Source organism: Zootoca vivipara, chromosome 11 (genome assembly GCF_965207765.1).
Source record: "Zootoca vivipara chromosome 11, rZooViv2.hap1.1, whole genome shotgun sequence".
Classification (NCBI taxonomy): Eukaryota; Metazoa; Chordata; class Lepidosauria; order Squamata; family Lacertidae; genus Zootoca; species Zootoca vivipara.
The window spans coordinates 11,449,569-11,476,502 of record NC_142594.1 but is presented as its reverse complement, the minus strand read 5'-3'; the positions used below and the strand labels follow the sequence as shown (position 1 = coordinate 11,476,502).

Here is a 26,934-nt window from a genome sequence, read left to right as displayed (position 1 = left end):
ACTTCATTATGGATTATTTCCCAATACTCATTTACCCTTTTACAAGTCCACAAGGATTTACGATGTGCATTTGATTTACGGTGTGTGTTTCTCTTTTAGTGTTTGCAAGAGGTGTATACGGAAAATGGATCACCACTGCCCATGGGTTAACAATTGCGTAGGAGAGAACAACCAGAAGTACTTTGTACTGTTTACAGTAAGTAGTTCATTGTGTGGATTTTTCCTGGAATTCATAAAGGGGCCTTGAAATGTCAAGTGGGACTTCTGTGGCTATCGGCTGAAATAATTACACTGCACTTCTTGTGGGAAAGTAATGGATTGTTAACACTGCAAAATGTGCGGGTCAAAGTAGTCTAAAAGGATAAAAGCAAGCTGGCAAAGGTATCCATTATTACCTATTTAAACCATCCCATCTTGGATTGGATCAGATTTCACAGTGGTGGGCAACATACATACATATATGTATATTTATGTACATATATATGTACACACACACACTTATGTGAAAAAGAAGGTATATCCTCTTTGAATGCTGTGATTTTACATATCAGGACACAATAATAATCATCCATTCAAATTAAAAAATTGTCCACTAGCACCTTAGGGACCAACTAAGTTTGTTCTGGGTATAAGCTTTCATGTATCTGAAGAAGTGTGCATGCACACGAAAGCTTATACCCAGAACAAACTTAGCTGATTTGAGTTTGAAGAGAGAAGTGTGTGGCTTAAAGCAGCCTTGCATTCGGCAGCAGGGGAGACTAGGTTGCCTTTGGTCCTTTCTAAGCAGGGGTGGATAATGATTATTTTTTAAAAAAATAATAGATTTTTAAAAATGTAAATCAATTTTTTTTATTTAAATCGGATTTTTAAAATAGAATACATTTCGAGGAAAAATCTTTCTAAATATAGTTTTCTATTTAAGTTACATTATAGCCCAGGCATAGGCAAACTCGGCCCTCCAGATGTTTTGGGACTACAATTCACATGATCCCTAGCTAACAGGACCAGTGGTCAGGGATGATGGGAATTGTAGTCCCAAAACATCTGGAGGGCCGAGTTTGCCTGTGCCTGTTATAGTCCAAAGGTTATTCATCAGGAAATAAGGATTTGTTTTAAGTTTTTTATGTGTGCTAAACCTCAGTCTAAGTTTTTTTAAAAAATTGTTTAACCACACCAGTTAACAAACATGGATACATATGCTATAATGTTATTGTTTTAGTTAAATAATTTGTTATTAAGGAAGTGTCTCCTTCCAATAAAGTACAGCAGAAAAGTTGTCCAAATATAAACAGTTAACTTATTAAACCTCACAATAATTTCATAATTATCTGTCTGTGTATTTCTAATAGTATAACCAAATCAGTCATTTTTATATAACTGTAAAAACTACTCTGAAAAAATTACTATTCCAAAGATGAAACCTTCATCTGGTTGTAAATATTAAGATTGTACCAGCAAGAATGAGTCTTTCTGTAAAAACAAAATGATTTAAATCAAGTCTATCTTCTATAGATTAATTTGCTTGCTTGATAAACAATCATATTTCAAAAGGGTTTGACCTGGCTTGGGGGGAAAACACCCTGCTATTATCGCATGGCAGAATAGATTCCCTCTTACCCTTGCCATTTTCTCATAGTTCAGTATTGTTAGAGAAGAATAGACCTCTTGTTCAGTCAGTTTGCTCCAGGTATTTTTCCACTGGATATAGCTAGGCCTATTAATTGTTTGGCAGAAGTAATTTAGGAGATAAGGTTGAAGATAAGGCGATCTCTATAAGCATGCGAGCTTGAATATATTTATCTGTCCCGAATGCCATGTCTTTGATTTCGGCTTCAGCTTAAAACCGGCAAACAAATTTGGGGCATGCAGAAATGCGCCTTGAAATCTCTGTGTCTTCATAGTTCAAAATCGTATTGTGTTTCAGATGTATATAGCACTTATTTCCCTGCATGCCCTGATCATGGTTGGATTTCACTTCCTGTATTGCTTTGAAGAAGACTGGACAAGTGAGTATATGGACAGATGCAATGCTTTCTCGTGAACTGGATCCGATTCTTTTCGAGCTAGCGAAATGTGTGGGAAATAATTGCTTTGTGCCCCCCGAGCCACAAAGTTGCTTTGTGCAGGTTTTGCCAAATCAGGATGGTATCCAGACATGCAGAATAGTCTCTTCCTACTGTGCTTTTGTGCACGAATCAGCCCCTTTAGGTCCTGTATAAGTTTGAAGAACTCTCAGAGGCCAGGGACTGTTCAGCATCCTTCGTTTTGCTCTTGAGCCAATGCTCTGAAGACTCTATTAAGTGACACATTTTTTTAAAAGCTGTTTTCCCATCCTACTCAGATTTGGGTAAAACTACCCCATTGGAGACCATCTGCATGGTACAACGCTCACAGACATGTGTTACAAGAAACATAGAGCATTTCATGTTTCAGTGAACCCCTACAATAAAATAATAACCTCTCCTTGTGTGAAGCAGAGTGAGGCGCCTATTTTGTAAGGCTTTGAAAAATTCCTCTTAACAGTTTAATCTATGTGCTGTGACTGAACTTGTTTTATATTAATTTTCTCCCTCTCTTCTACAAAAAAATAAATTTAAAGCAGAGCATCGGTTACACTTTTGTGTTTTATTTATTTTGAGATTTCCTGCCCTTCGCCCTAAGGTCACAGTGTAGGTTACATAGATGATGATCAATGTATTAAAGACAACCATGTATAATAGTCCTCTCTAGCTTTCAGAATGCACAAGAGCCCAGGGCTAGGTCAAAGCTCTGGAGAGATACAGTGGTACCTTGGTTCCCAAACTTAATCCATTCCGGAAGTCCGTTCCGAAACCAAAGCGTTCCAAAACCAAAGCGCGCTTTCCCATAGAAAGTAATGCAAAACGGATTAATCTGTCCCAGACTTTTAAAAACAACCTCTAAAACAGCAGTTTAACATGAATGTTACTATCTAACGAGGCCATTGATCCATAAAATGAAAGCAACAATCAATGTACTGTACTATAAAATAAATAAGAGAGTATTCTTCCTTGCACTGAAGATAGTCATTGTTTGGGTGGGGGGCTTTTATCCATTTCTGCAGTCGCTCAATCAATCAATCAATCAGTAGCTGAACTGGGTTCCACACAGCCACAAAAACAAATTAACCAACCAGAAAAGCCTCAAAAACAAAAACGCAAAATAACTAGCAAAAATAAAACGCCAAACTTTGACTTCTGAAATGTTTGAAAACCAAGGCATGGCTTCTGATTGGCGCAGGCACCCCTGAAACAATAGCCGACAACCGCATCAAACGTTCAACATCCAAAAACATTCAAAAACCGGAACACTTACTTCCGGGTTTTCAGCATTTGAGAACCAAGGTACCACTGTACTTGATTGGAATAGGAACCCAGATTCTATCACAGCATGAATTTGGGTAGTTTTTAGGGGGTCACAATACTTTGCTGTTCATGTTGCAAGAGACCAACACAGCTGAATGTCTTCAGATCAATAAAACTAACATTTGCCTAAATTCCTCACATCCTTTCCACAAAGGTGTAGTGTGTTCTAGCTTTGGCAGTTGAACAGGTACTTCTTTCTCTATCTCATACCACGCCTCCATTTAGTGCACAATGCTTAAAGCTAATATTTTCACTTAAGCGCAACCCAAATTCTATGCAATTTATACAAGAACCTTCTAGGAAGTGTATAAATTGTGCCCTCTATATTTGTTTTGCTTAAGCTCCTGCAAAGAGCTGAAACCATGTCTCTGGCTGCCAGCTTTCTGCTCAATGTCCCCCCCCTCCGCCCCCCCAAAACAAACTTTTGCTACTGAGATCTAACCATGCATTGTGCATTTAAACAATCGGAACAAAAAAGCCAGAAGCTTTTATTTTTAAGAAACTGAAAACTGAGGTTTTGACAAAGCCAAATTTCCAATTCTACACTTGGGTGGTATGACTAAAATGCAAACGACTTTGATTATTCCTAAAAACTACTATTTACATAGGCTTAAAAGACTCAATTCTGTTCTTAACTATTTTAATTGCAGGTATTTATTTATTTTTTAAAAAATTCTCTAGTCTATTGTTTTTTGAATTGCATTGTTTTTTGTAACCCACTCTGAGTTCAGTGGAAACTCGGAAGCCTTTGAACTCGAACGTGTCAGCTCCCGAACGATAGAAAACCAGAAGTGATTGTTCCGATTTTTGGAAGCCGAATGTCGGGCGCAGCTTCTGATTGGCTGCAGGAAGCTCCTGCAGCCAATCAGAAGCCGCATTGTGGTTTTCAAAGCGTTCCGGGAGTCAAACGGACTCCCAGAATGGGTAGAATTCGAAAACCAAGGTACAACTGTACAGATAATTCCCATTTCACACGAGGATTCCGTTGCAGACCCCCACGCACCTAAATCTTCCCCACCCTGTTGTGTCCCTTTTCATGACATCTTTATGATGTCATAAAGACTACTTCCGGGTCTGGCGCTGTCATTCGGATGCGCCTAAACGGGGAGTTGCCTGTACTATAACAACATCCATTGGCTCCTGCTTCTGCCTGGAACACCGTATCACGCTTTGTTTTTGCAGAGTGCAGTTCTTTCTCTCCACCGACGACTGTGATCCTCCTTATCCTCTTGTGCTTTGAGGCTCTCCTCTTTCTAATCTTCACGTCTGTAATGTTTGGAACGCAGGTACACTCCATCTGCACTGATGAAACGGTGAGTACTTACCTGATCTCTTGCTCCCACCCCCAATTCTGTACAGCGCGTGAATTTGCTTTATGCTAGTAGGTGAGTGCCACTTTTAAGAAAAACGCCTTTCCTCACTTTGATGAGCATGTTCCCCAGGCAGTCATGTGTAAAAAGTTTTTTTATGAATGGTAATCAGAATCGTCTTGCAGTTTTCTTTCACTCCACCAAATAGACTAGAATCTCACACAACAGTCTGGTATCTTAACGGCTTCTGTAATTCCAAGTTCCCAGTTTTCACTGGGTTGTAGCAAAAGTCAGTTCTACTCAGAGTAAACCCATTGACATTAATAAACATCACTTAACTATATCAGTGGGTCTACACTAGGCAGAACTTGGTTGGGTACAACCTATTGTCTCTTATTACTGTTCACACCTCGATGAAGTGACATGCAAAGACGATATGAGATACATGGTAGAAAGCCATTTTTTTATTCACGTGCAGCTTGAATGGGGCCTGCAGAGGAGCTGTATCCTAAAATAAAAATCTTCACCATCCAGTTAGGTGGGAAACATGCAAATTGTTGGACCATAGTGTGTTTGATTAAAGTGGATGTCTTGGGTCTCTGCCTTCTGCCCCTTTCAAAGGAGAATTGTGAGGAACTATTACGTTATAGTATTGAGCTTCGCTCGGCACACCTGGAGAAAACCTGTAGACTCTGCATCCTTCCACAACTTCTGTGTCACAGGATGGATGTGTCTGTGTTACGACACGGCTGCCAAGGGGTGTGTATGGATATTTGCCCCTCTTCCTTGGCTCCTCCCTAGTAGGATGTTATTTTTTGTGTGTGAATTGACAGCTGTAAATAGATGCCACTCTGACCCCAAATAGTCATTTTTGTCCTCTGCTTGTTTCCCCTCATAAATCAGAGGGAAAGGCCTGTTTATTTCCTTTGTTGATATCCATTATCAACGCAGGTGGCGCTGTGGTCTAACCACTGAGCCTCTTGGGCTTGCCGATCAGATGGTCGGCAGGTTGAATCCACACAACGGGGTGAGCTCCCGTTGCTCTGTCCCAGCTCCTGCCAACCTAGCAGTCCGAAAGCATGCCAGTTCAAGTAGATAAATAGGTACCGCTGTGGCGGGAAGATAAATGACGTTTCTGTGCGCTCTGGTTTCCGCCACGGTGTCCCGTTGCACCAGAAGCGGTTTAGTCCTGCTGGCCACATGACCCGGAAAGCTGTCTGTGGACAAACGCCAGCTCCCTCGGCCTGAAAGCTAGATGGGCGCTGCCACCCCATAGTCGCTTTTGACTGGATTTAACCATCCAGGGGTCCTTTACTTATATAAAAAGGTTGTCATGCAGCTATGCTTGGCAACTTAGTAGTATCTTTAAATAATGATGATAATAATAATAATAATAATAATTATTATTATTTATTTATACCCCGCCCATCTGGCTGGGCTTCCCCTGCCACTCTGGGCGGCTTCCAACAAACATTAAAACACATCAAATATCACATATTAAAAACTTCCCTAAACAAGGCTGCCTTTAAGTATTTTCTAAATGTCAGGTAGTTGTTCATCTCTCTGACCTCTGATGGGAGGGTTTTCCACAGGGTGGGTGCCACTACCGAGAAGGCCCTCTGCCTGGTTCCCTGTAACTTTGCTTCTCACAGTGAGGGAACCGCCAGAAGGCCCTCGGCGCTGGACCTCAGTGTCCGGGCAGAATGATGGGGGTGGAGACACTCCTTCAGGTATACTGGACCGAGGCCGTTTAGGGCTTTAAAGGTCATCACCAACACTTTGAATTGTGCTCGGAAACGTGCTGGGAGAGAATGTAGGTCTTTCAAGACCAGTGTTGTGTGGTCTTGGCGGCCGCTCCCAGTCACCAGTCTAGCTGCCGCATTCTGGATCAGTTGTAGTTTCCGGGTCACCTTCAAAGGTAGCCCCACGTAGAGCGCATTGCAGTAGTCCAAGCGGGAGAGAACCAGAGCATGCACCACTCTGTCGAGACAGTCTGCAGGCAGGTAGGGTCTCAGCCTGCGTACCTGATGGAGCTGATAGACAGCTGCCCTGGACACAGAATTGACCTGCGCCTCCATGGACAGCTGTGAGTCCAAAATGACTCCCAGGCTGCACACCTGGTCTTTCAGGGGCACAGTTACCCCGTTTTTTAAAAAAGCGCTTCTGCGAGCATCTTCTGCAAAGGGCCTCTCCTACAGATGATGAGCTAATATTTAACTATCCATTGCTATGTGTGGGGAGGAAATACTTGGTTCTTGGAGTAAACGACTTTGAACCAATGAAAGTGCATAAATGGAGTCAGAACCTGTAGTGTCACTACTTAATCTCCTACACCCACCCACATCCTACCAGGTGAACATGTCTAAGTTCAGCTGCCTAAACTTACATGTCATGCTGTGATTCTAAGCATATTTCACTTTATGTGGGATTTGCTCCCTAGTAAGCATGCTTAAGACCGCAGCCCCCAGGCTGCAGAGGGATTTGCTTAAGCATAAACCTTCCAAGAATTCTATGCTCACTTTCAGGTTAACTGCATTGTTCTTATCCATGTTTTCTAGGGAGCTGAACGTAAGTTCAGTGCCAAAGCAGAAAGAGTTAATATGAATTCTCTTCAAAGAAGAAACTGTTCTATACAGTCATACCTTGGTTTTCAGACAGCTTAGTTCTTGAACGTTTTGGCTCCCGAACGCCACAAACCCGGAAGTGACTGTTCCAGTTTGTGCACTATTTTTGGAAGCTGAACGTCCCATGGCTTCCGATTGGTGGCAGGAGCTTCCAGCAGCCAATCAGAAGCCGCGCTTTGGTTTCTGAACGTTTTGGAAGTCGAATGGACTTCCGGAACGGATTCCGCTCGACTTCCAAGGTACGGCTATACAGTACTGTTATTTTACCCAGTCACTGCTTCCAATGTCACTCACATTTGTTGTCGCTATGAAATTTTAATTGGGTGCTCTTATTTATTCAAACTATTTATATACCACTTGACTACCATTGGCTTTAAAAAAGGTAAAAATCAGTTAAAACTGCAAAATTAAACTTCAATTAAAATGTCTGCTGGAATATAAAAGTCTTCAGTAGGTGCCAGAAGCTCAGCATCCATAACAGAACAGCATGCAAAACTCCAGCAGCAGCAGGCAGGAGTTAAAACACAACAAAATGATTCTGTATAAAAATGGCAAGTTACTAACTGATGGCAGCAAGCAGAAGGCTAAGAGATATTAAATGACTTGAGCAAAACAAAGTTGTTCACCTGGTGCCAAAGAGACGTCAGATTCAGTAGCGGGTCAGTTTCTCTGAGGAAGGCATTCCAAAGCCATGATGCCATAGCAGAGAAGGCCTTGCCTCATGTGTGTGTATAGGGGGAATGACACAGAGAAGCACATGGGGGGGGGGAGATCTTGATACCTGGAAAGGTCCATGCAGAAGGCAGTCCATAAGGTACTCGGACATCTAGAAAAGTTACAACTCATATTTTGAATACAGATGCTCATATATGTGATCAGCTTTAGAACGGCTTAAAGTAAATCTTGACAAATTGCTGTCAACACACACGGAGTCGTACCTTGGTTTTCGAACGCCATGTGACTCGAACGTTTTGGCTACCAAACGCCGCAAACCCAGAAGTGAGCGTTCTGGTTTGCGAACTTTTTTTGGAAGCCGAATGTCCAATGCGACTGGTTGTGTCCAGGAAGCTCCCGCAGCCAATCAGAAGCCACACCTTGGTTTTTGGAAGTGGAACAGACTTCTGAAACGGATTCTGTTTGAGAACAAGGTACAACTGTATATATATGCCTCAAATGTTCAGACAAAGGGGGGCATTATGTGCTTTCTAGATGTTATTGGACCCCTATTCACACCAGCATCAGCTAGCATAGCCAGGGGCCAGAGAGCTTCGTATGTCATTATGGGACTGGAAACTTTATCATCGGTTCCTTTCCAGCACTGAGTTTGCTTTTTTACTGCATGCTGAGCTGTCGTTTTCTATGCACAGTCCTCCAGAACTACAAAATTTCTTTTCTGGGTAATTGCATGTAAATCCAGATCCCACCGATGTAAATATGAAGTTAGACTTTGGGGTCTTTTTTGTGCCTCAAGAGCATCACTTTGCACTTACTTGAATATCGTTTTGCCATTTTGTTGCCCATCACCTAGAGATGCTCCAAAAGTTCTCCATTCTGCTTTGGATTCCACCATCCTTAGTGCATCCTGCCAAACTTCGTTAAAAGATCAGGTTATGCTTCCAGGCATGATGGCAAACAGTACTTTACCATCACAAGCATCAAGGCAAAGGCAGGATTTCAAACTGTGGCCTAATCTTGCTTTGCGTAAGCCACAGTTTACTAGGTTTGCTGCAAGCAGAAACTTCTGAATCCCTCCTCTGGTTGAATCCCAAAGGAGAAGAGGGTGTGTGCAGGTCCCAGGTTTATAGCTGTTCATAACAGTAAATCATGTTTTGCTGTTACAACTGAATCCATTCAGTATCTACTGGCTCACACACCTGTTGAGACTCAAATATTGTTAAGGCAGAAGTTGGCTTTCCAGAAGCCGTGCTACTTCATTCTCAGCAAGGCTTATTCTTCGATACGCTTCATAACTTTATCTTACCTGGCTCAGAAATTAGGCTATGATGAGTCTGTGGTTAGCCCAATTTGCCTCCGAATCTCTCCCTTAAAAAAAAGAAGTGTTATATTTGTTGGTAAAGCGGTTGGTTTTCAAGTAGAATATTTAGATGAGCAGTTTTACATTTGCATATGAATGTCATCCAGACCCAGCGATCGTTAGTTGAAACACATTGCCTTTCTTGGTTTGACTTCTCGGATGTGTCAGATGTTGGCATCTCTGCGGTGTAAGCAGATGAAAATAATCCACCTGGCTCTCTGCTGTCGCCAGGTCCTCCTTCAGATGACCCTTTTATCCAGAGGTCCTACCATCTCCATGACTGGGGTTCTGCCTATGATGTTTCTTAAATAAATATTTAGCTGCGTCTGTGCCTCCAGCAAATCTCTCCTCCCATCTCTTATCTCTATGCCTTAGCGATTTCTGCATTTTGCCAGAGGTTTTTCCATCTCCCCACCCGCCCATTTCCTTCCGTTAGCAAGATTTCTGTTTTATTAAAGAAACACATTTGCAGCTCTTTTTGTATTCATACCAGTTCTGATTTATTGATTAATACAACTTTCTGTACTGCCTTTGACTCCAGGAAGCGCCACAAAAAGACACCAGAGTGTACTAATCTCTCCCCCGAATCATAAAACATCTACAAAAAACCTTTCAGTAAAATAGGAATATAAACTACAGGATTCAGGCTGCTAAAAACTGGCATTAATGACCTGGAAAAGCCTGAGCAAATAAGTTTTTGAAGTGTTCCAGAAGCACCCATCAGTTGATGCCTGCCTAAATTGGAGTTTATGTTCTGTTGGATCAATTTTTTAATAGCGGCTATAAAGCAATGTTTGGCCTTCCCGACACTCCCCTTCAACGTCCTTTTTAACTGATCTCCACCCCCCTGCCCCTTTTTTGAGGGATGGCTGCTTCTGGAAATGCATTTGACTATGGGGCACTTTCTAGGCAATTCTCTTCTGGTGTGTATACGATGAATTTGATACTGTTTTAATTGCTCTTCAAGTGGCTTGAAATTGCTCGCTGCTCAGATGAGATCCAGTCACTGCTGAGCATTTAAATCAAGGATCACCTTCTCTCTCCTTGGCTTGCATGGCTATTTTTAGGCAAAGTCATTTTGTGTGTGTGTGTGTGTGTGTGTGTGTGTGTGCATAGAAATATTTAGAAATACAGGACTATTTTCTTTGCCACAGTGTGTACACTTAACCACCATGACACATTTTCTGCATAATTAACACCTGTTATCACATGATCCTTTCTGGCTATACCCAAGATTTCAGTATATTTCCAGGTCCCCATTTTGATAAACGTGACAACTGTAGTTCCCCTGTGTTTGGCTTGGTATTGTGAGGGCCCAGCCCCAGCTTCCTTTGGCTCTGTGACTTGGTTCTCCCTAGAGTTTCTCATTTTATTGCACTCTGTCCTTCCTACCTTTCTAAATGTCATTGTGAAAAATGGGCCTCAAATCTTCATACAGTGGTACCTTGGTTCTCAAACTTAATCCGTTCCGGAAGTCCGTTCCAAAACCAAAGCATTCCAAAACCAAGGCGCGCTTTCCCATAGGAAGTAATGCAAAATGGATTAGTCCATTCCAGACTTTTAAAAACAACCCCTAAAACAGCAATTTAACATGAATTTTACTATCTAACGAGAACCGTGGATCCATAAAATGAAAGCAATAAGCAATGTACTGCAGCCACACAATCAGTCAATCAGTAGCTGAACTGGGTTCCACATACAGTGGTACCTCTACTTGTGAATTTAATGGGTTCCAAACGCACATTTGTAAGTCGAAAAAATTTGTAAGTCAAATCCCATAGGAATGCATTGGGAGAAAAAATCGTAAGTAGAAGCAACCCTATCTAAACCGCATCCAAGATGGCGGACGGAGCTCCATTCGTAAGTAGAGTTATTCGTAAGTAGAGGTACCACTGTAGTCGCAAAAACAAAACAAAAAAGCCACAAAAGTGCAAAATAAATAGCAAAAACAGATACCTGTAGACCTCAACGTGGCACTCAAATTGGAAGCATGACACTCAAAACAGAGCACGTACGGCTTTCAAAAATAGTTCGCAAACCGGAACACTTCCTTCCGGGTTTGCAGTGTTTGGATTCCATGTTGTTTGAGCACCAAGGCGTTTGAGAACCAAAATACCACTGTATTTTTGAAAACCGATTCACTCCCAGTGTTCAACTCTACACTTTGTGCCGGTGTTATTCCAGATTTGGAGTCATGATTGCAAATGCTAACACAGAAGTGGTCAGCAAACAATTGGCATGCTATCAGAAGCGTCTGTTTGCTCTCCCCCTAACTGTTCCTAACCTAAACTAATGGGGTACCTTTTTCACTTTGATGTGTGCTTCGTCTTTATCCTGCAACTCTTTCCCCCTGTTGACACAGCCTGTAGCTTCCTAGTCAGGAGATTCAGTGGGGCTTCAAAAGCGGGCATTTCTCGAACTTCCTTGTGGAGAACTTGGAAGCTGCTGGAGGGAATTAACCATTTGCACAAAACCTTTTGACTTCCGTATCCAATGCTTTTATTTGGACAGTTCCTAAAACTTTCATAACAGTTATATGACTTCCTCTTTGTTCATAAATTTGCTGCTGGTTTGTGTACGCTCTTTTTCTATCCTTTTGCAAACTCACAAAGTGGGGAAATGTTCAGGGAATTGGTTATTTTCCTGCTCCAGCCATTTGATAAAAGGGTATAGGCAAGAGGGGCCCTTTTCCCCCGAAACCAGAACTACAAAGTTTAAGTTCCTGACTGAAAATGTCATGTTTCTGTTTTCAGGGAATAGAACAGTTGAAAAAAGAAGAGAGAAGATGGGCTAAAAAAACAAAATGGATGAACATGAAAGCAGTATTTGGCCACCCGTTCTCTATAGTTTGGCTTAGCCCATTTGCCACTCCCGATCAAGGAAAAGCAGACCCGTATCAGTATGTGGTCTAAGAATCCATGAACAGCATTGCCACTAAAACACAAAACCACATTTACAGCACTACTGTTATTCTACATGAATGTTTCAAACAAATTTTTTTAAAGAAAAAAAACGCCTATTAAATGGCTGATGATGGCAGAGAAAAGACAAAAAAAAGCCCTGTAGTCTAAAAACAACAACTAAAAAGAGAACTCTTCGGTAATTCTTTGTCTCTGGTGGCTGAAGCTTTTTTTTCTTTTCTTTTTTAACCTGTTAACTTTATGGGTCTGTTTTGGTTTCCTCTCTGCTTTCTGTATGACATAACTAATGGGAAGGGTGTGTGTGTGTGTGAATCTCTTTTCTTGGTGCCCGCCTCCAGTCTTTACACACCCTGACTGGCACCCGAGTGACAGTCTGTGCCAACAGTGCCATCTCGCCACGTAACAAATTATGGACTTTGGGATGGCATCTGACGCTTCTGGTGGGCTGTGGGGTCTCTGGGTGTTGCGATATTCCCTTCCACCCCCACCCCGAGCTAAGAACCGAAAGTGATGGAAGAACAAACGTTCGAGCCCGTCAAAGGGTCCGCTAATAACAAAATTGCCGAGCTTTTAATGTCTCAAACCTATTGCCGACATTACCGTACTTTGGAAAGCTACAGAAAGGATTCCATCTCCCCACCCCCTCTTCTTCTTTTTTTTGGTTTGGTTCCATCCTCTCCCTGGTTCCTGGGTTAAACGGCGGAAGGTTTTTGTCGGCGTGTGTGGGTTTTGATGCCTTACGATTGGAGGAGGGAGAAATCTTTTATTTCCATGTATAGAATAGCAAGAGAATGTCTGTCCTTGTTTTGGAAAATAAAAATGAAAGGAGGGATGCTTATTCAACAGTGTTCATATGTATGTAGGCTTGCTGGTCCAAATGAAAACCTAAGCACAGGACGTTTCTGTAGATGCGTTGTCTTTTTTTAAAAGAAATATTGCCACTTTTTTATATCTCTGTAAATGTCTGTCCTCCTTTATATTTATACATATTATATATTTTACATTGGGGAGATGTCAAGTGTTAAAAGGATCATGCATGCCTTCTGTCATGGCTTTGTGGACGGCAAACTCTGTATGTAGTAAGATCTGGGAAACAGGGACTTGAGTAGAGGGCATTCTGTATAGAACAAAAGCGCTAGAATTAACTAGATTACACCCGAAATGACTTGAGCCTGTAACATTGTTTTGGGTTTTTTTGTTTGGTATCTCGACAGGGATTTCATTGTATATTTTGGATCCGAAAAACTACTGATTAGAGCCATCACAGTAATTGCAAAAAAACAAAACAAAACAAAACCCAGCACTATAAAATGGTAGAACTGCAAATAAGCTATGCTCCTGAATTAATTCTCTTGACTGAATCAAAGCCGGGGTGGGAATCAGTGAAGGAGGCTGAGATCTGTCTCGTTTCAAAACTTTGTGAATGCTGCATCTTTTCAATTCTGTCAATGCTTCCATATGGGAAACAAATGCAATAAACTTTTTCTGAACACTGTTCCTGTGCCTTTTTATGTTGTTGTTGTTGGTGTTGCTGCTGCTGTTGTTGTTAAACATCTTTGAACAACCACTTGCGCCCAAGGAGGTGCAAGGAGGAAGAAAGTTGGGTACCAGAATTTGGGTTTAAATCACGTCTTTTTTTTTATAATGTTTGAAATCAACCGTACACCGACTACTCATTTAAATTAGTTTCCACCGACTTGGTTCAATGAGTAAGCAGATATGTCTGTAACAAAATCTGTTTCGCTGCTCAACAGTTGGGTGTAGAAGTGTCTCCGTTGCTATAGGAAAGCACATAGTGGATTAGCCGGTCTCACTGTGCGCTTAAAGTAGAGCAATTTATTCGGATGAAAGGTGCCTTTAGCAATTGCATGCTTTTTAACAGTTAGGAAAGAAGGAGGGGATATATATTTTTCTTTCATAAGATAGTTCCTTCCTGCATTGAGCCTGAAGCCTTTTTGGCAGCCCTCGGCAACATTCAAGAAAAAGCATCTTTAAAATTTTTTTTGGGGGGGGGGTGTCTTGCCCAATTAGTGTATAATACACATTGTTTTTCTCTCAGCAGAGATAAATATCTCACAATAGTTTATTGATCAAGCTCCTTTCAACTGCTCCTTCCCTTTTTATTTATGCCTGGACACTGTAAGGGGGGAGGGAACAAAAAAACTTCAGGAGTCTTCACACCCCTAACTAGAAAATTCTATTTATGCTGTTATTAGCAGGTGGTTAGTTAGCCGTCTCCCAAGATCTGTGGTTTTTAGCTGCTGGTGATGAATAAACCCCAAACTTTTCTCTTCTGCAGGGCATAGAGCGGCTTAAAAAACAGGAGCCAACGTGGGAAAAAGTCAGCGGCTGGGAAGGGATGAAAATGGCTTTCGGGGGTGATCTTTCACCGAGGTGGTTCAATCCTTTTTCAGACCTGAGTTGCAAGAAGGCTCCTCCAGCCGGCACGGCGACAGTGGCTCCTTCTGAGATGGCGGTCCAGGAAGCTTTTGAGCAGCTTTCTCATCAAGAGGTGGTTGTGGGTGTGCTAGACGAATAATGTGTCCTTGCAGATCTCCTCCGTATGCTTCTGTAACTCGAGCACTTGAGCCTCAGCTTCTTAAGAGATTGTGACGCATGAAACCAATGAGGCTTCCCTTTTCCTTTATCCAAGGACCTCGCTTGACAAGAAGCGGTAAACTACAGCTACATTCCTGCGATGATGACCTACTGGTGGCAATGGAGGATTTTAACCAAGCTTCCGTAACTCAAAAAAAAAAATTAACGGGTTGTCCAAAGTTGACCATGCCTAAAAATATGCAATAACGAAAACTTAGCTTACCGTAACTCTTACTTACCCATCAGATCTGGTGGTGAGCTCTCATGAAAGGCTGGCCAAGAAAATGGATTCAAGGACAAAAATTCAAGCCCAGTATTGGACTCTTGGAGACCAATGAAATCACGTTATTCCCGCTCACACCATTGAACATATGTAAGTGGATTCCTCAGGAAGTATTAATGGGCTATAAACGGTTGGGTTTTGCCACATTACTGTGGCAAAATAACTATAAAGATTAGGTTTAACAGCCCTCTCCCCCCCCCAATAAAAAAACCAGCATTAGTACAGCTAAGCTGTAGATACGTAGTATGTAAAAACTACATTTTGGGTGTTGGTCTTCTGTGGTTTGGAATCTGGCATTAGACCATTTGCAGTGGTCTAATGTACAGTGGTCTTCGGGTAACATAACTTTCGGGTTGCAAACACGACAAACCTGGAAGTGTATACTTCCAGGTTTCATCGCGCATGCGCAGAAGCGGCGCCTCTAGATGTGGACTTTTCGGGGTACGTACGGACCCCCGGAATGAATTAAGTTCATATCCGGCGGGTCCACTGTACTGACAGATGCCCCATTGATCTACATTTATTCCAAAGAGTAATTTGCAGCACAGAGAGTCTCTGGCTCCGAAAGAGAACTGTTGCCATTGTGGTTCTGGCCTGGTGTATGTAGAAGCTTGGAGGCCAAAGCACATCTTTTTTGTAAAGTGTGTTTGTGAGGCTGGTTTATCATAGTAACTTGGCTGATGGCTTTGAATGGCAGAGCCTTGAGTGAATATTCTCGTGCATCTCAAAAGGGTTAACTTTCAGTGTTGAGGATATATGTAATGCATCATTTCCAAAAACAAGAATGTGTCTGGAAGAGATGCATGGCTTCTTAAATCTTCCCTTTTAATGCCAGGTGCTATAAAAAAATAATCTACTAAGGGGATATTTGTGTTTGATGCTGCTTATCAGTTGGGAAAGCCCATTTAGCACCTTATCTGTTGTCTTTTTGTAAAAATAGAGGGAACAGGGAGAGCTCTATGATGGATGAGCTCAGTATAGCTAGGATCTAAAAACAACAACCACCTACTTTCTTTTCTCTGTGCTTTGGGGTCTTGTGTTGCTTTTAAGTCTCGGCTCCCACCACCTATTAGGGCATAGCAAACCACTTTTTGAAACTGAAGGGAGTTTCTAAAGGAGCTTACGAGGAGGAGAGCGTCCTGATCAAAGGAGCTGTGTGACATTTAAAGAAAAAAAAATGGTTATCCAGGAGTAGCTCTTTGGATGCTAGCCTATTACAGTGGTACTGTGGTTCTCGAACTGCTTGGCTCCTGAACAAATCGGCTTCCGAACGCCGCAAACCTGGAAGTAAGTGTTCGGGTTTGCGGACGTTTTTCGGAAGCCAAACGTCTGACGCGGCTTCTGATTGAGTGCAGGAAGCTCCTGCAGCCAATTGGAAGCCGCGCCTCGGTTTTCGAACGGTTTCAGGAGTTGAACGGATTAAGTTTGAGAACCAAGGTACCACTGTCTTAAGACTTAAAGCTTTATAGATTACAAAATATAATTGAAATGTAGCTAATTTTAAAACGGGAAGGTAATTTTCAGGTATCAAAAAGGGAACTAAAAAGCTCTCGGAGATTCCCACCGCTTTGGGACTGAAGTTAAGCTAGGCCTAGGGCTATCTTGTAACTGGGAGTATATGTGTGCGTATCCTTTTTAACTCCTGCTCATTCCTCCCCGGTCCTTTTTGTGCATACTCTTCTCCCCACACCTTACAGGACATGAGCAGGGCTCTGTGATGCTCTCAAGCCGGGGATTGAACCTGGGGTGTTCTGCATGCAAGGCATGTGTTCTGCCACTGAGCTATTTCTCCGTTGCAGTTTAGAGAGTTAGGCAGACAAAGGGGAAGGGAAATATAGGAGCGGTTATACCTTCGCTCCCTTCGAAGGTCGATGCACGCTTTCCAAGTTACAACTTGCCAGCCTTCAGTTAAATACTTGCTTGATTCTAAAACAGTATTTCATTTTAGAAGGGATAATGGAGGTATATAATTGGAGGAAGAGAGGCATTGTAGTTTTATAAATGGAAATTGATAAATATACTGTATATATATTAAAATGGCAGCTGTCAAAATATTTGGAATTCCACAATACATAATATGTGAGTTCCTAATTCAAACCTAAGGACTCAATGAAGAAAAGAAGCACAGACTGCCATGTGCCTATTAAGTGTGTGGAATTCTATTCCAGTGGGATTTTATTAAGCATAAAAGCATTGGCCAAATAGAATGGATAGATCTGCAGTGATGATTCTTGGCAACCTCTCCTGCTACATGGCAAAATTTTCAACTCTCCTTCTGGCTTTGTGTCTGGGAGTTGCATTTTTAAATAAAAAAAAATAGAATAAGACAAGGAATTCTTTGAGACTTGTATTTGTACCATGTTTGATGGCTGAAGTGTCAAATAAATATGGGAACATAGCAACTTGCTACTCAACAGTGATCCTAGCTCATATTTGCTGGTTGTCTTAGACCAGGGTTCCCAAACTAAGGCCCGGGGACCAGATGCGGCCCAATCACCTTCTAAATCTGGCCCACGGACGGTCCAAGAATCAGCATGTTTTTACATGAGTAGAATGTGTCCTTTTATTTAAAATGCATCTCTGGGTTATTTGTGGGGCCTGCCTGGTGTTTTTACATGAGTAGAATGTGCCCTTTTATTTAAAATGCATCTCTGGGTTATTTGTGGGGCATAGGAATTCGTTCTTTTTTTTTCAAAGTCCCCCCCCCCCCAGATCTGAGGGACAGTGGTCCGGCCCCCTGCTGAAAAAGTTTGCTGACCCCTGTCTTAGACTAGGGGGACCATCGCAATCCATTCAATAATCTATATTTTCCCATGAGGAGCCTCTCCACTTGTATCAGTAGAGCATCCATTGGCTAAATGCCTATCAAGAATTCTAGTTTTATTGCCCTAATAAATAGTCCTGAGCGTGGGGAATAAATAAGAAAATACAGCGTTAATGTGTGGCCTTGAATATGAATTCCTGCCCATGAACATTTCAGGAAATGCTAATTACTCAAATTCTTTAGTTCGCCATTTATGTGGGAAATCATGCCTTTTCAAAATGGACCTATGTCGTGCCTTTGCTGGCAGGATTGGGGTTGTTTTCGTGTTTTTTGCATTCCAAAGTACTAGTGTTAAATCGTTCGGCTGCAGTGCTAAGGGCTTAAAGTGAGAACTACCTAACAATTGTCAGATTTCTGCTTTGACGCTGCCTTCATAAGGTGAATGAAGCAAGAGGCAGGCTCCCAAGGAGGTGCTCCATGAGTGGAAAGCAATTCCACTCACACAAATTACGCACAATTTCTCCTTCCCGTGGTTGCCAGGGGATTGAAGGGGAAAGCAAGAGAGCCCTTTTCTGTGAAGGGAGCTCGGTTGTGTTCTCTGAATAGAAGCTAAAATCTAAGACATTGAGGTCTTGTGACATTTATTAGTTTTTGACAGGGGTGCTGCTATACCTACCTGTCCTGTTGGCACAGGGGTGCCAACTTGGATAAAATACAGTCGTACCTTGGTTGTCGAATGCCTTGGTACTCGGACATTTTGGCTCCCAAATGCCGCAAACCTGGAAGTGACTGTTCCAGTTTGCGAACTGTTTTCAGAAGCCGGACTTCCGACGGGGCTTCTGATTGGCTGCAGGAGCTTCCTGCAGCCAATCAGAAGCTGCGCTTGGGTTTTGGAAGTCGAACGGGCTTGTGGAACGGATTCCGTTCGACTTCCAAGGTATGACTGTATTGGGGGGCCCAGGTAAGCCCCACCCTGCACAACCCATCACAAGACTCACGGCATATACACCATTTGAATGGCAAGGCCCATCAACTGTGGAGGGGCTCAGCCACCTCAAATATTTTCTTGGGGGTGGGGCTTGAAGGGACCTCGGCCCGTAGGAGTTGGCTACGATGGTCATACACCCTCTAGCGGTGGATTTCCATCCTTCCCCTTCCATCTTTTTTCAGAATTAAAAACGGGGAAAATTGAGGAATAAATGCTATTTGGGATTCAATATTTTAGCAGGAGCTATCTCCCTTACACTGAATAAAAGTGCCTTACTCAGGTCCCCAGGCCATTTTATAAAGCTTTACAGTTTTACAGAATACCAAGGTTAATTGACCAAAGCTTCTAATCTTGCCTTCCCCCTTTCCGAACCCAAGTAAATTTGGACACTATTCTGTTCATTTATCGGAGAGACTTTTAGGCTTGAGCCCAAGAAGGTACTTCACACCAAATAGCCTCTTGATCTGAGATCCAGTGTTTACATTTCTAGGTGTATTACCAGCTACTGTGAATAGCTCAGTTGAAGCCAACAGAATTATCCTGCCTTAAGCAAAGTATCTTAAGTATTTGCAGAAGCAGGACCTTGGCTGCGTTGAAAGTGCTCTTGTGCATTCAACTCATCATGCGCCGCAATATTGTGCAACCAGTGACCCCAGTGTTTGCTTGAAACCAGAAGTACGTCTTAAATAAGCAATGCATCTGTTCTGGAAGCTAAAGGTGCCTTAGTTTCAAAGGCTTTAAATAAATGATGGGCCGGAAGCCAGCATGCAAGAAAATATTCTTTTATTTTCACGAGCAGACTGTGCACTAGCCTATTCTATGCAACGAAAGAGTGTGTACATTTACAAATCTCACGTCTTCTATTTTTGCTCTTTGTACCTCGTTTTCTGACTTTGACTGTGTAACAGTACTTATTAAAGAATCAATATTTTCATCTCACACCTGCTGTTTTGTCTTTCGTTGCTGGTGGTTGTGATGATCTTTCCCCCCTCCTGTGTTTTTTAGGGGTCGGTTTATAGCCGCACTAGTTTGCTTTCACGTTCGTAATATACCGCAATCAGGCCTACAAACGATGTGAAGTAAGAAAATGGCAGAAGAAGCCGCATATAGTCTAAAAGGAGCAAGAAGTCACAAGGATTGCTGACATATTACACAAAGCTCAGAAGTGCATGCGAAAGGAAAACAGAGGCCGCTCTTTTCCAGAGCCAGCTCTAACCCACTCCAGATTTCACAGATCATGCTCTTAGTTACCATAAGCTGCTAAATCGCCACACATGCAAGAACAGATTTGAATAATCTCTATTAAAAATTCCCATTAGCTAGAATCAAAACAGCTTAAGCCACTTTAAACTCCCTTAATATCGCATTTATGTCTCTCACTCTCCTATCTTTGGGCACATAATCAAGACTTCAGGCAGCGTCAACAAGGCTCTTTCCTTGCACACACCGCCTGATGGTGTTTTGGAATGACATCTACTCTGTGATTGAAATAATCTTTTCCACAGTTATTCCTTTCAGCTGGGTGGAGTTCAGTTTGGCCACGATCTTCTTCAGCCCGGCCCTCCTTGGTGCGCACACAATTTTCGATTTAAAGATTCCACCCGGCGCTATGTTCCTACAAAGGATAAAAAAAATAAAACGACAAAGTCACATAATCATAGCTCTTTGTGTGCTAGATTCCTTGGGGGGGAGTGTATCCACAAAGAAAAGCCCATGCGAAGGAGCTCCTACACAAGTAGGATTGCCCTTTCGGTGCTCTCCTCGAATCAGGAGAGGAATGAAGAGGAAAATGCCTGGACTTGGCTTCATGATTGAGGGCTCCATTTCAGGTCATGTTTACCAGCTACATGCTAACCACAACATGGTGCACATGAATTGTGTGAGATATTTGTGGATCTGTCAAACTGGGTATCTTCCAGTCCAGGAGAGACGAATGAGAGATGTTGCAGAGATGTCCCTCTGCATCAAGTCCATCATAGCTGCCAAGTCTCCCGTATTCCCCAGGAAACCCCCGTTTTTCCAGCTGTCCCCAGCCGAAAAAACGGATTTTTTTGTTTTTCCCCGGTTTATTCTGGTGCGGCGGCCATTTTGGAACTGGGCGGAGCATGCTCAGAAGCGACTTTTGATGCTGCTTTGCCCAGTTCCAAAATGGCTGCAGCACAACTTCTGGTGCAGCGGCCATTTTGGAACAGGGCAGAGCAGCATCAAAAGTCGCTTCTGAGCATGCTCCGCCCAGTTCCAAAATGGCGGCAGTGCTACTTTCGGTCTGCTACTTCCGGTCCAGTCCCTTATTTCTCAGGCCGGAACTTGGCAGGTATGAAGTCCATCATTTACTTTAAAGTTATACAGGGCTTGGGAACGGGCACCTTAAAGAATGCCAACTCCTATGTCATCCTTCCTGTAGTCTCCTCTGGGGATCCATCTATGGGTCCCCTCACTTTTAGAGATGAATCAGATTTGATTGGGGAAGAAGACCACCTTGGCCGAGGAGCTGCATCTCTTTCCTTCGGGAGACTGATATTTTTTTGTGGGGTGTGTGTGCGTGCTAGGCAAAAGGCCTTTTAAAAATTATGTTACTGTTACTTTGCCAACTGCCTCAGAAATATTCATACTGAAGGGCTGTACGCAACTCAAAAAACAACCAACAGTCTGACTAATCTTGGAGAAATGATGCTAGACAAGTCCAACATGGCACTTCTTAAGTTCTTAATGTTCCATCTGGTTCGTTAAAGGTAAAGGACCCCTGAACAGTTAAGTTCAATCAAAGACGACTATGGGGTTGCGGCGCTCATCTCGCTTTCAGGCCGAGGGAGCCAGCGTTTGTCCACAGACAGCTTTCCAGGTCATGTTTCCAGGTTAACAATTACCAGACGTTTAGAAGGCATCTCAAGGCAGCCGTGTTTAGGGAAGCTTTTAATGTTTGATGGATTTCTGTATTTTAATATTTTGTTGGAAGCCGCCCAGAGTGGCTGGGGGAACCCGGCCAGATGGACGGGGCATAAATAATAAATTATTATGTGGCCAGCAGGACTAAACTGCTTTGCAACGGAAACCAGAGCAGCGCACGGAAACGCCATTTACCTTAGCACCACAGTGGTATCTTATTCATCTACTTGCACTTTGATGTGCTTTCGAACTGCTAGGTTGGCAGGAGCTGGGACGGAGCAGCGGGAGCTCATCCCGTCGTGGGGATTCGAACTGCCAACCTTCTGATCGGCAAGCCCAAGAGGCTTAGTGGTTTAGACCACAGTGCCACCCACATCCCTTTTGAAGGGCTGTATGCAACTCAGACAAATAACCAACAGTCTGACTGGTCTGACAGCATGCACACGAAAGCTCATACCAATGACAAACTTAGCTGGTCTCTAAGGTGCTGCTGGAAGGAATTTATTTTGTTTCGACTGAGTAATCCTGTGAGTGATTACTGCAATAGAAGGGGGGAAAGAACTCTTACAATTTGAAGTTCTAGACTGAACTTCTCCTTTAAGATCCGGGGTAGGAGGTCAGAGAGACAGTGCCAGCAAAATAGTACACAGCATGTCGCCCCCTTTTGGCTACAAGCACCTTACCCTTGATCAAACGTTTCCATCGTAAAGATGCCAAGGCCTTCTACGTGCAGTTTGCAGTTTTCCAAGGGAATGCACAGTGTGTTCTTGAAAATAAACGCACAGGTAAAATCCTGGTTAATCTTTGCGGTGTCTGCCATCTGCAAAACAAAGAAGGGCCGCTGAAGAACGGATTCGAGGTGAAGAAAGGAAACGTCAAGTGCATGCAAACCACGTTCATATAAAAACAATAGGAAGGTTATGATTGTGGATGTTCGTCATTCACGGACAGCTGCTGAAGGCACAACATTGCGGGGAAAGGGAGCTGGGTAGGAGAAAAAATGCAGAGTTCAAGCCACCCCCTTGCTTGTGTTATAAAAATGTTAAGGTCTCAAATATAGAATAAATATGTGCACACACATCTAAATATATAAACCATGTGTCTGAAATAGTATGAGAGAGCAATCCTGAAGCCATTTTGACTCTCCCAATGACCTCAAATATTCCTCTGCAGTAAGGGAGGCAAATGGGGAAAGCCTTCCCATTTGTCTTTTTGCTTGCAAATCCTATCTTAAGAGTGCATTTGTGTATGAATAGGGTGAGCCTGTGACCTGGATTCAGGAACTAAGGTATTAACCATCACAAAATCATGGCCAGACTGGCCAGGTAATCCAATCAGTGACCATTATCAGGTATCCTGGCAGGCAGGATTTCTGCTGTAGACTGCCTCCTTCTGTGATGTATGTATGATGTTTTTTTTTGAGGGGGTGGTCTTGGGCTACAGGGTGGGCAAGTCTATAGAAGGGCTTGCGCACCATTGTTCGGGGTTCTCCTCCCTCCTGTATGTGGTGGGGACCCTGTTGCCAAGAGTTCATTTAATAAAGATCAGGCTTGCTTTGCTTCTCAATATATTCTGGTTGGCCTCTGTTTTCTCCTACCAATAGGGACTTACAGACTCTATACGGGCTCCGGAATACCCCATAAGGGGAAGGGAGCAGTTTTTCTCAACACTTGCCTCTCTTTCCCCTCCAGTCACCCTCGTAGATGCCCAGGTAAGTATTGTAAGTGCGTGATTTCCTTGTTCTGACAAGGTCTGCTATGGAAGGGAGTTCCACCGGCTTGGGGAGAATTATAACCTAGCAGATGTCAGTTCCTAGTGGCCAGTTCTGAGACCTAGACCGGGCACCCCCAAACTGCCGCCCTCCAGATGTTTTGGCCTACAACTCCCATGATCCCTAGCTAACAGGACCAATGGTCGGGGAAGATGGGAATTGTAGTCCAAAACATCTGGAGGGCCGAAGTTTGGGGGTGCCTGACCTAGACTGACTGGGTGCACTGAACCACCGTCACTCCAAAAGTAAGACTAGGAAATTATTATGGGTCTTGGGGCTACAACACAATTCCTCTGAGCCCAATTCCTGTCCCATCTCAACAGATGAAGGAAGCCCTAAGGCAGCAGTGTTTGCCATGCTAACTAATATATATAATTCAGTGGAGCCCCTTCTCCATTCACCTATTTATTTTATTTATTTCTCTTTCCAGCTCATCTGCTCTCGGGTTTTACATAAACTGACCACCCTGCACCGAGCCAATATTATTTAACTCCTTACCTCCACTTTCAGAGGTGGGTACTTGAAGGTTAAAGACAACTCTTCTGTGAGCTTCTCGTTTGTTTCTTGAACCTCAGCAATAATGTTGACGTTGACCAGAAGTTCATCTTCTACTGACGTCAGGGCTTTTAGGTAAGCATCAGCCGGTATTTTCAGAGGGATTGAATTAACTGCACCAACGGAAAGAAGAGAGAGCTAGGAAGAGAAACAATGGAGGAGGAGGAGGAAGCCTAGCGTATGGGATGGTGTTATCGAGTATGACTTTTTATAATTCGAGTTATAGAATTTTTAGAGATGGAAGGGACCACAAGAGTCATTTAGTCCAACCCCCTGCAATGCGGGTGTCAGGGGGACTCCCTACAGGATGCCTCCCCCGTCATCCTGACCAGCACTTCACCCAGCGATAGCACGAGCAGCGAGTCAGGAGGAAGGAAACGAGGAATGGAGCGGAATGGAGGGAGGGCTCAGAGACGCGTCTGGTCGAGGGACAGCAGGAGGGGCTCAGCGAGACGTTATTTTGCTCAAAGGTGGCAACCCTATTCCTCGGTGCCTCCTGCTTCCAACTGGAAAGCACTACAAATGAGCCAGTGAGAGAGTGAAAGACCTGGAGAGAGAAGTTACAGAAGGTCTGCAGAAGGTCCCAAGCTCATTCTCTGGCATCTTCAGAACCCTGTCTGAAACCCTGCAGGGCCACGGAAAGTCAGTGTAGACATTACTGAGCTGGATGTAAAAGGTAAAGGACCCCAGACAGTTAAGTCTAGCCAAAGGTGACTATCGGATTGTGGCTCTCATCTCCCTTTCAGGCTGAGGGAGCCACCATTTGTCCACAGACAGCTTTCTGGGTCATTCATGTGGCCAGCGTGACTAAATGGCTTCTGGTGCAATGGAACCAAAGCACACGAGAACGCCGTTTACCTTCCCGCCACAGTGGTACTTATTGATCTACTTGCACTAGCCTGCTTTTGAACTGCTAGGTTGGCAGGAGCTGGGACAGAGCAACGGGAGCTCACCCAGTCGCGGGGATTCAAACCGCCCACCTTTTGATTGGCAAGCCCAAGAGGCTCAGTGGTTTATACCACAGCGCCACCCGTGTCCCTTTTGACCTAGATATACCAATGGTCTGACGTGGCCATTGGTATATTCTCAGTGTTCTAACTCTGCAAAAGGGACAATAGAGCTCTGTACATTGCTCAAACCAGCTGTGTTTCCAGCAGCGAGACGAAGCTTGAGGCTCTCCTCCTGTAGGGAAGTGGGCAGCAATCATGGGATCAAAAGGAACGTTGTTTAGAACAGCTGTTTTCAGGTATACACACCTGCCTTGTCTTTTGTTTGGACAGTCTGTTTGATGGTGGCAAGGCTGGCCTCCACTTTCCCAGTATACGATTCTAACTGGCAAGATGCTGCAAGGTGGACCGTCCAGGAACCTGCAGACTCGTTCGTTATAAGAAGATTCAACTCAATTGGCTGCCCCGGCCACAATTCTTTCTCCCCTTCCATTCCAAGTTTCAGGTTAGCCTTGAGGGGTTCGGGGGCAGGTGTCACTTCACAGATTCCCAGGTTGTTAGACTGCAGATAGGAACAAGCCGTCTCCACAGCTTTCCTTTCTTCGGGACTGTCTGGAAAAACAGGAAAGCGGGGAAACAATTGACCCTGGCGTCATTAGAAACATTTTCCGTTGTCAGCTGCATGGCATGGCCATCAGAGCAAAAATACCCTTTGTTTTAATTTGGGTCAAATATAAAGAGCATGGCAGGTCATGCTCACTCTCTCAGAATGAAGGCATGCCACCTGAATCTCTAGCCAAAATATTTTATGAGTGTGTATAATTTCTGACTTAAGGACACTTCAAACACTACCTGTTAGCCAGGTTTCTGTGAAGTGTAGAGGATGGCAAACCCAAATTAGCTATCTAACAAGCATGGCTGAGAGATATATGGGTTCCCAAACATGTTTGTCTCATTAATCCATTACATTTTAGGACACACTTTGCAAATCTGAAGGTTCTGTTTTGTTTGTTTTACTAGTTTAAGGCAATAAATCCCACCCATTTCCGAGATTGAGGCTGAATCCTGACAAGGCAGAAGTACTGTTTTTGAGGGACAGGGGGCTGGGAGGTGTGGACAAGGACTCCCTTGTCCTGAATGGAGTAACTGTGCCCCCAAAGGACCAGGTGCACAGCCTGGGAGGCATTTTGGACTCGCAGCTGTCCATGGAGGCGCAGGTCAATTCTGTGTCCAGGGCAGCTGTCTACCAGCTCCATCTGGTACGCAGGCTGAGACCCTACCTGCCCGCGGACTGTCTTGCCAGAGTGGTGCATGCTCTGGTTATCTCCCACTTGGATTACTGCAATGTGCTCTACATGGGGCTACCTTTGAAGGTGACCCGGAAACTGCAATTAATCCAGAATGCGGCAGCTAGACTAGTGACTGGGAGTGGCCTACGAGACCACATAACACTGGTCCTGAAAGACCTACATTGGCTCCCACTACGTTTCTGAGCACAATTCAAAGTGTTGGTGCTGACCTTTAAAGCCCAAAACTGCCTCGGTCCAGTATATCTGAAGGAGCGTCTCCCCCCCCCCCATTGTTCAGCCTGGACACTGAGGTCCAGCTCCGAGGGCCTTCTGGCGGTTCCCTCCTTGCGAGAAGCAAGGTTACAGGGAACCAGGCAGAGGGCCTTCTCAAGTAGTGGCAACCGCCCTGTGTAACGTCTTCCCATCAGATGTCAAGGCAATAAACAACTACCTGACTTTTAGAAGATACCTGAAGGCAGCCCTGTATTGGGAAGTTATTGATGTTTGATATTTTATCGTGTTTTTAATATTCTGTTGGGAGCTGCTCCCAACATTTCCTCCCCTGACAGAAAATACTTCA

General features: G+C 43.5%; 2 protein-coding genes across 8 annotated transcripts in view; one reads left to right on the top strand and one right to left on the bottom strand.

Moving 5' to 3' along the window:
* ZDHHC3 (zDHHC palmitoyltransferase 3) overlaps window positions 1-15,084 on the top strand; it is a 40,146-nt gene extending 25,062 nt beyond the window's left edge. For 3 of the 7 annotated variants that reach the window (XM_035129272.3, XM_035129269.3, XM_088654135.1), the window contains 4 exons: window positions 100-196; window positions 1,925-2,006; window positions 4,566-4,696; window positions 14,573-15,084. In XM_035129272.3, the coding sequence (XP_034985163.1) occupies window positions 100-196; window positions 1,925-2,006; window positions 4,566-4,696; window positions 14,573-14,812 (550 nt within the window). In that variant the 3' untranslated portion in view covers window positions 14,813-15,084. Of the gene's footprint in view, window positions 1-99; window positions 197-1,924; window positions 2,007-4,565; window positions 4,697-5,314; window positions 5,575-12,105; window positions 13,769-14,572 lie in introns of those variants that run through there. The other 4 variants (XM_088654138.1, XM_035129274.3, XM_088654137.1 and 1 more) reach the window with 2 other exon arrangements.
* A 4,588-nt stretch (window positions 15,085-19,672) lies between these two features.
* Window positions 19,673-26,934, bottom strand: part of TGM4 (transglutaminase 4) — a 36,103-nt gene continuing 28,841 nt past the window's right edge. Inside the window, exons 11-14 of the mRNA XM_035129672.3 lie at window positions 25,375-25,677; window positions 24,062-24,231; window positions 22,476-22,612; window positions 19,673-20,521 (exon numbers count right to left, since the gene is read on the bottom strand). Of these exons, the coding sequence (XP_034985563.1) occupies window positions 20,380-20,521; window positions 22,476-22,612; window positions 24,062-24,231; window positions 25,375-25,677 (752 nt within the window). The 3' untranslated portion in view covers window positions 19,673-20,379. The remainder of the gene's footprint in view (window positions 20,522-22,475; window positions 22,613-24,061; window positions 24,232-25,374; window positions 25,678-26,934) is intronic.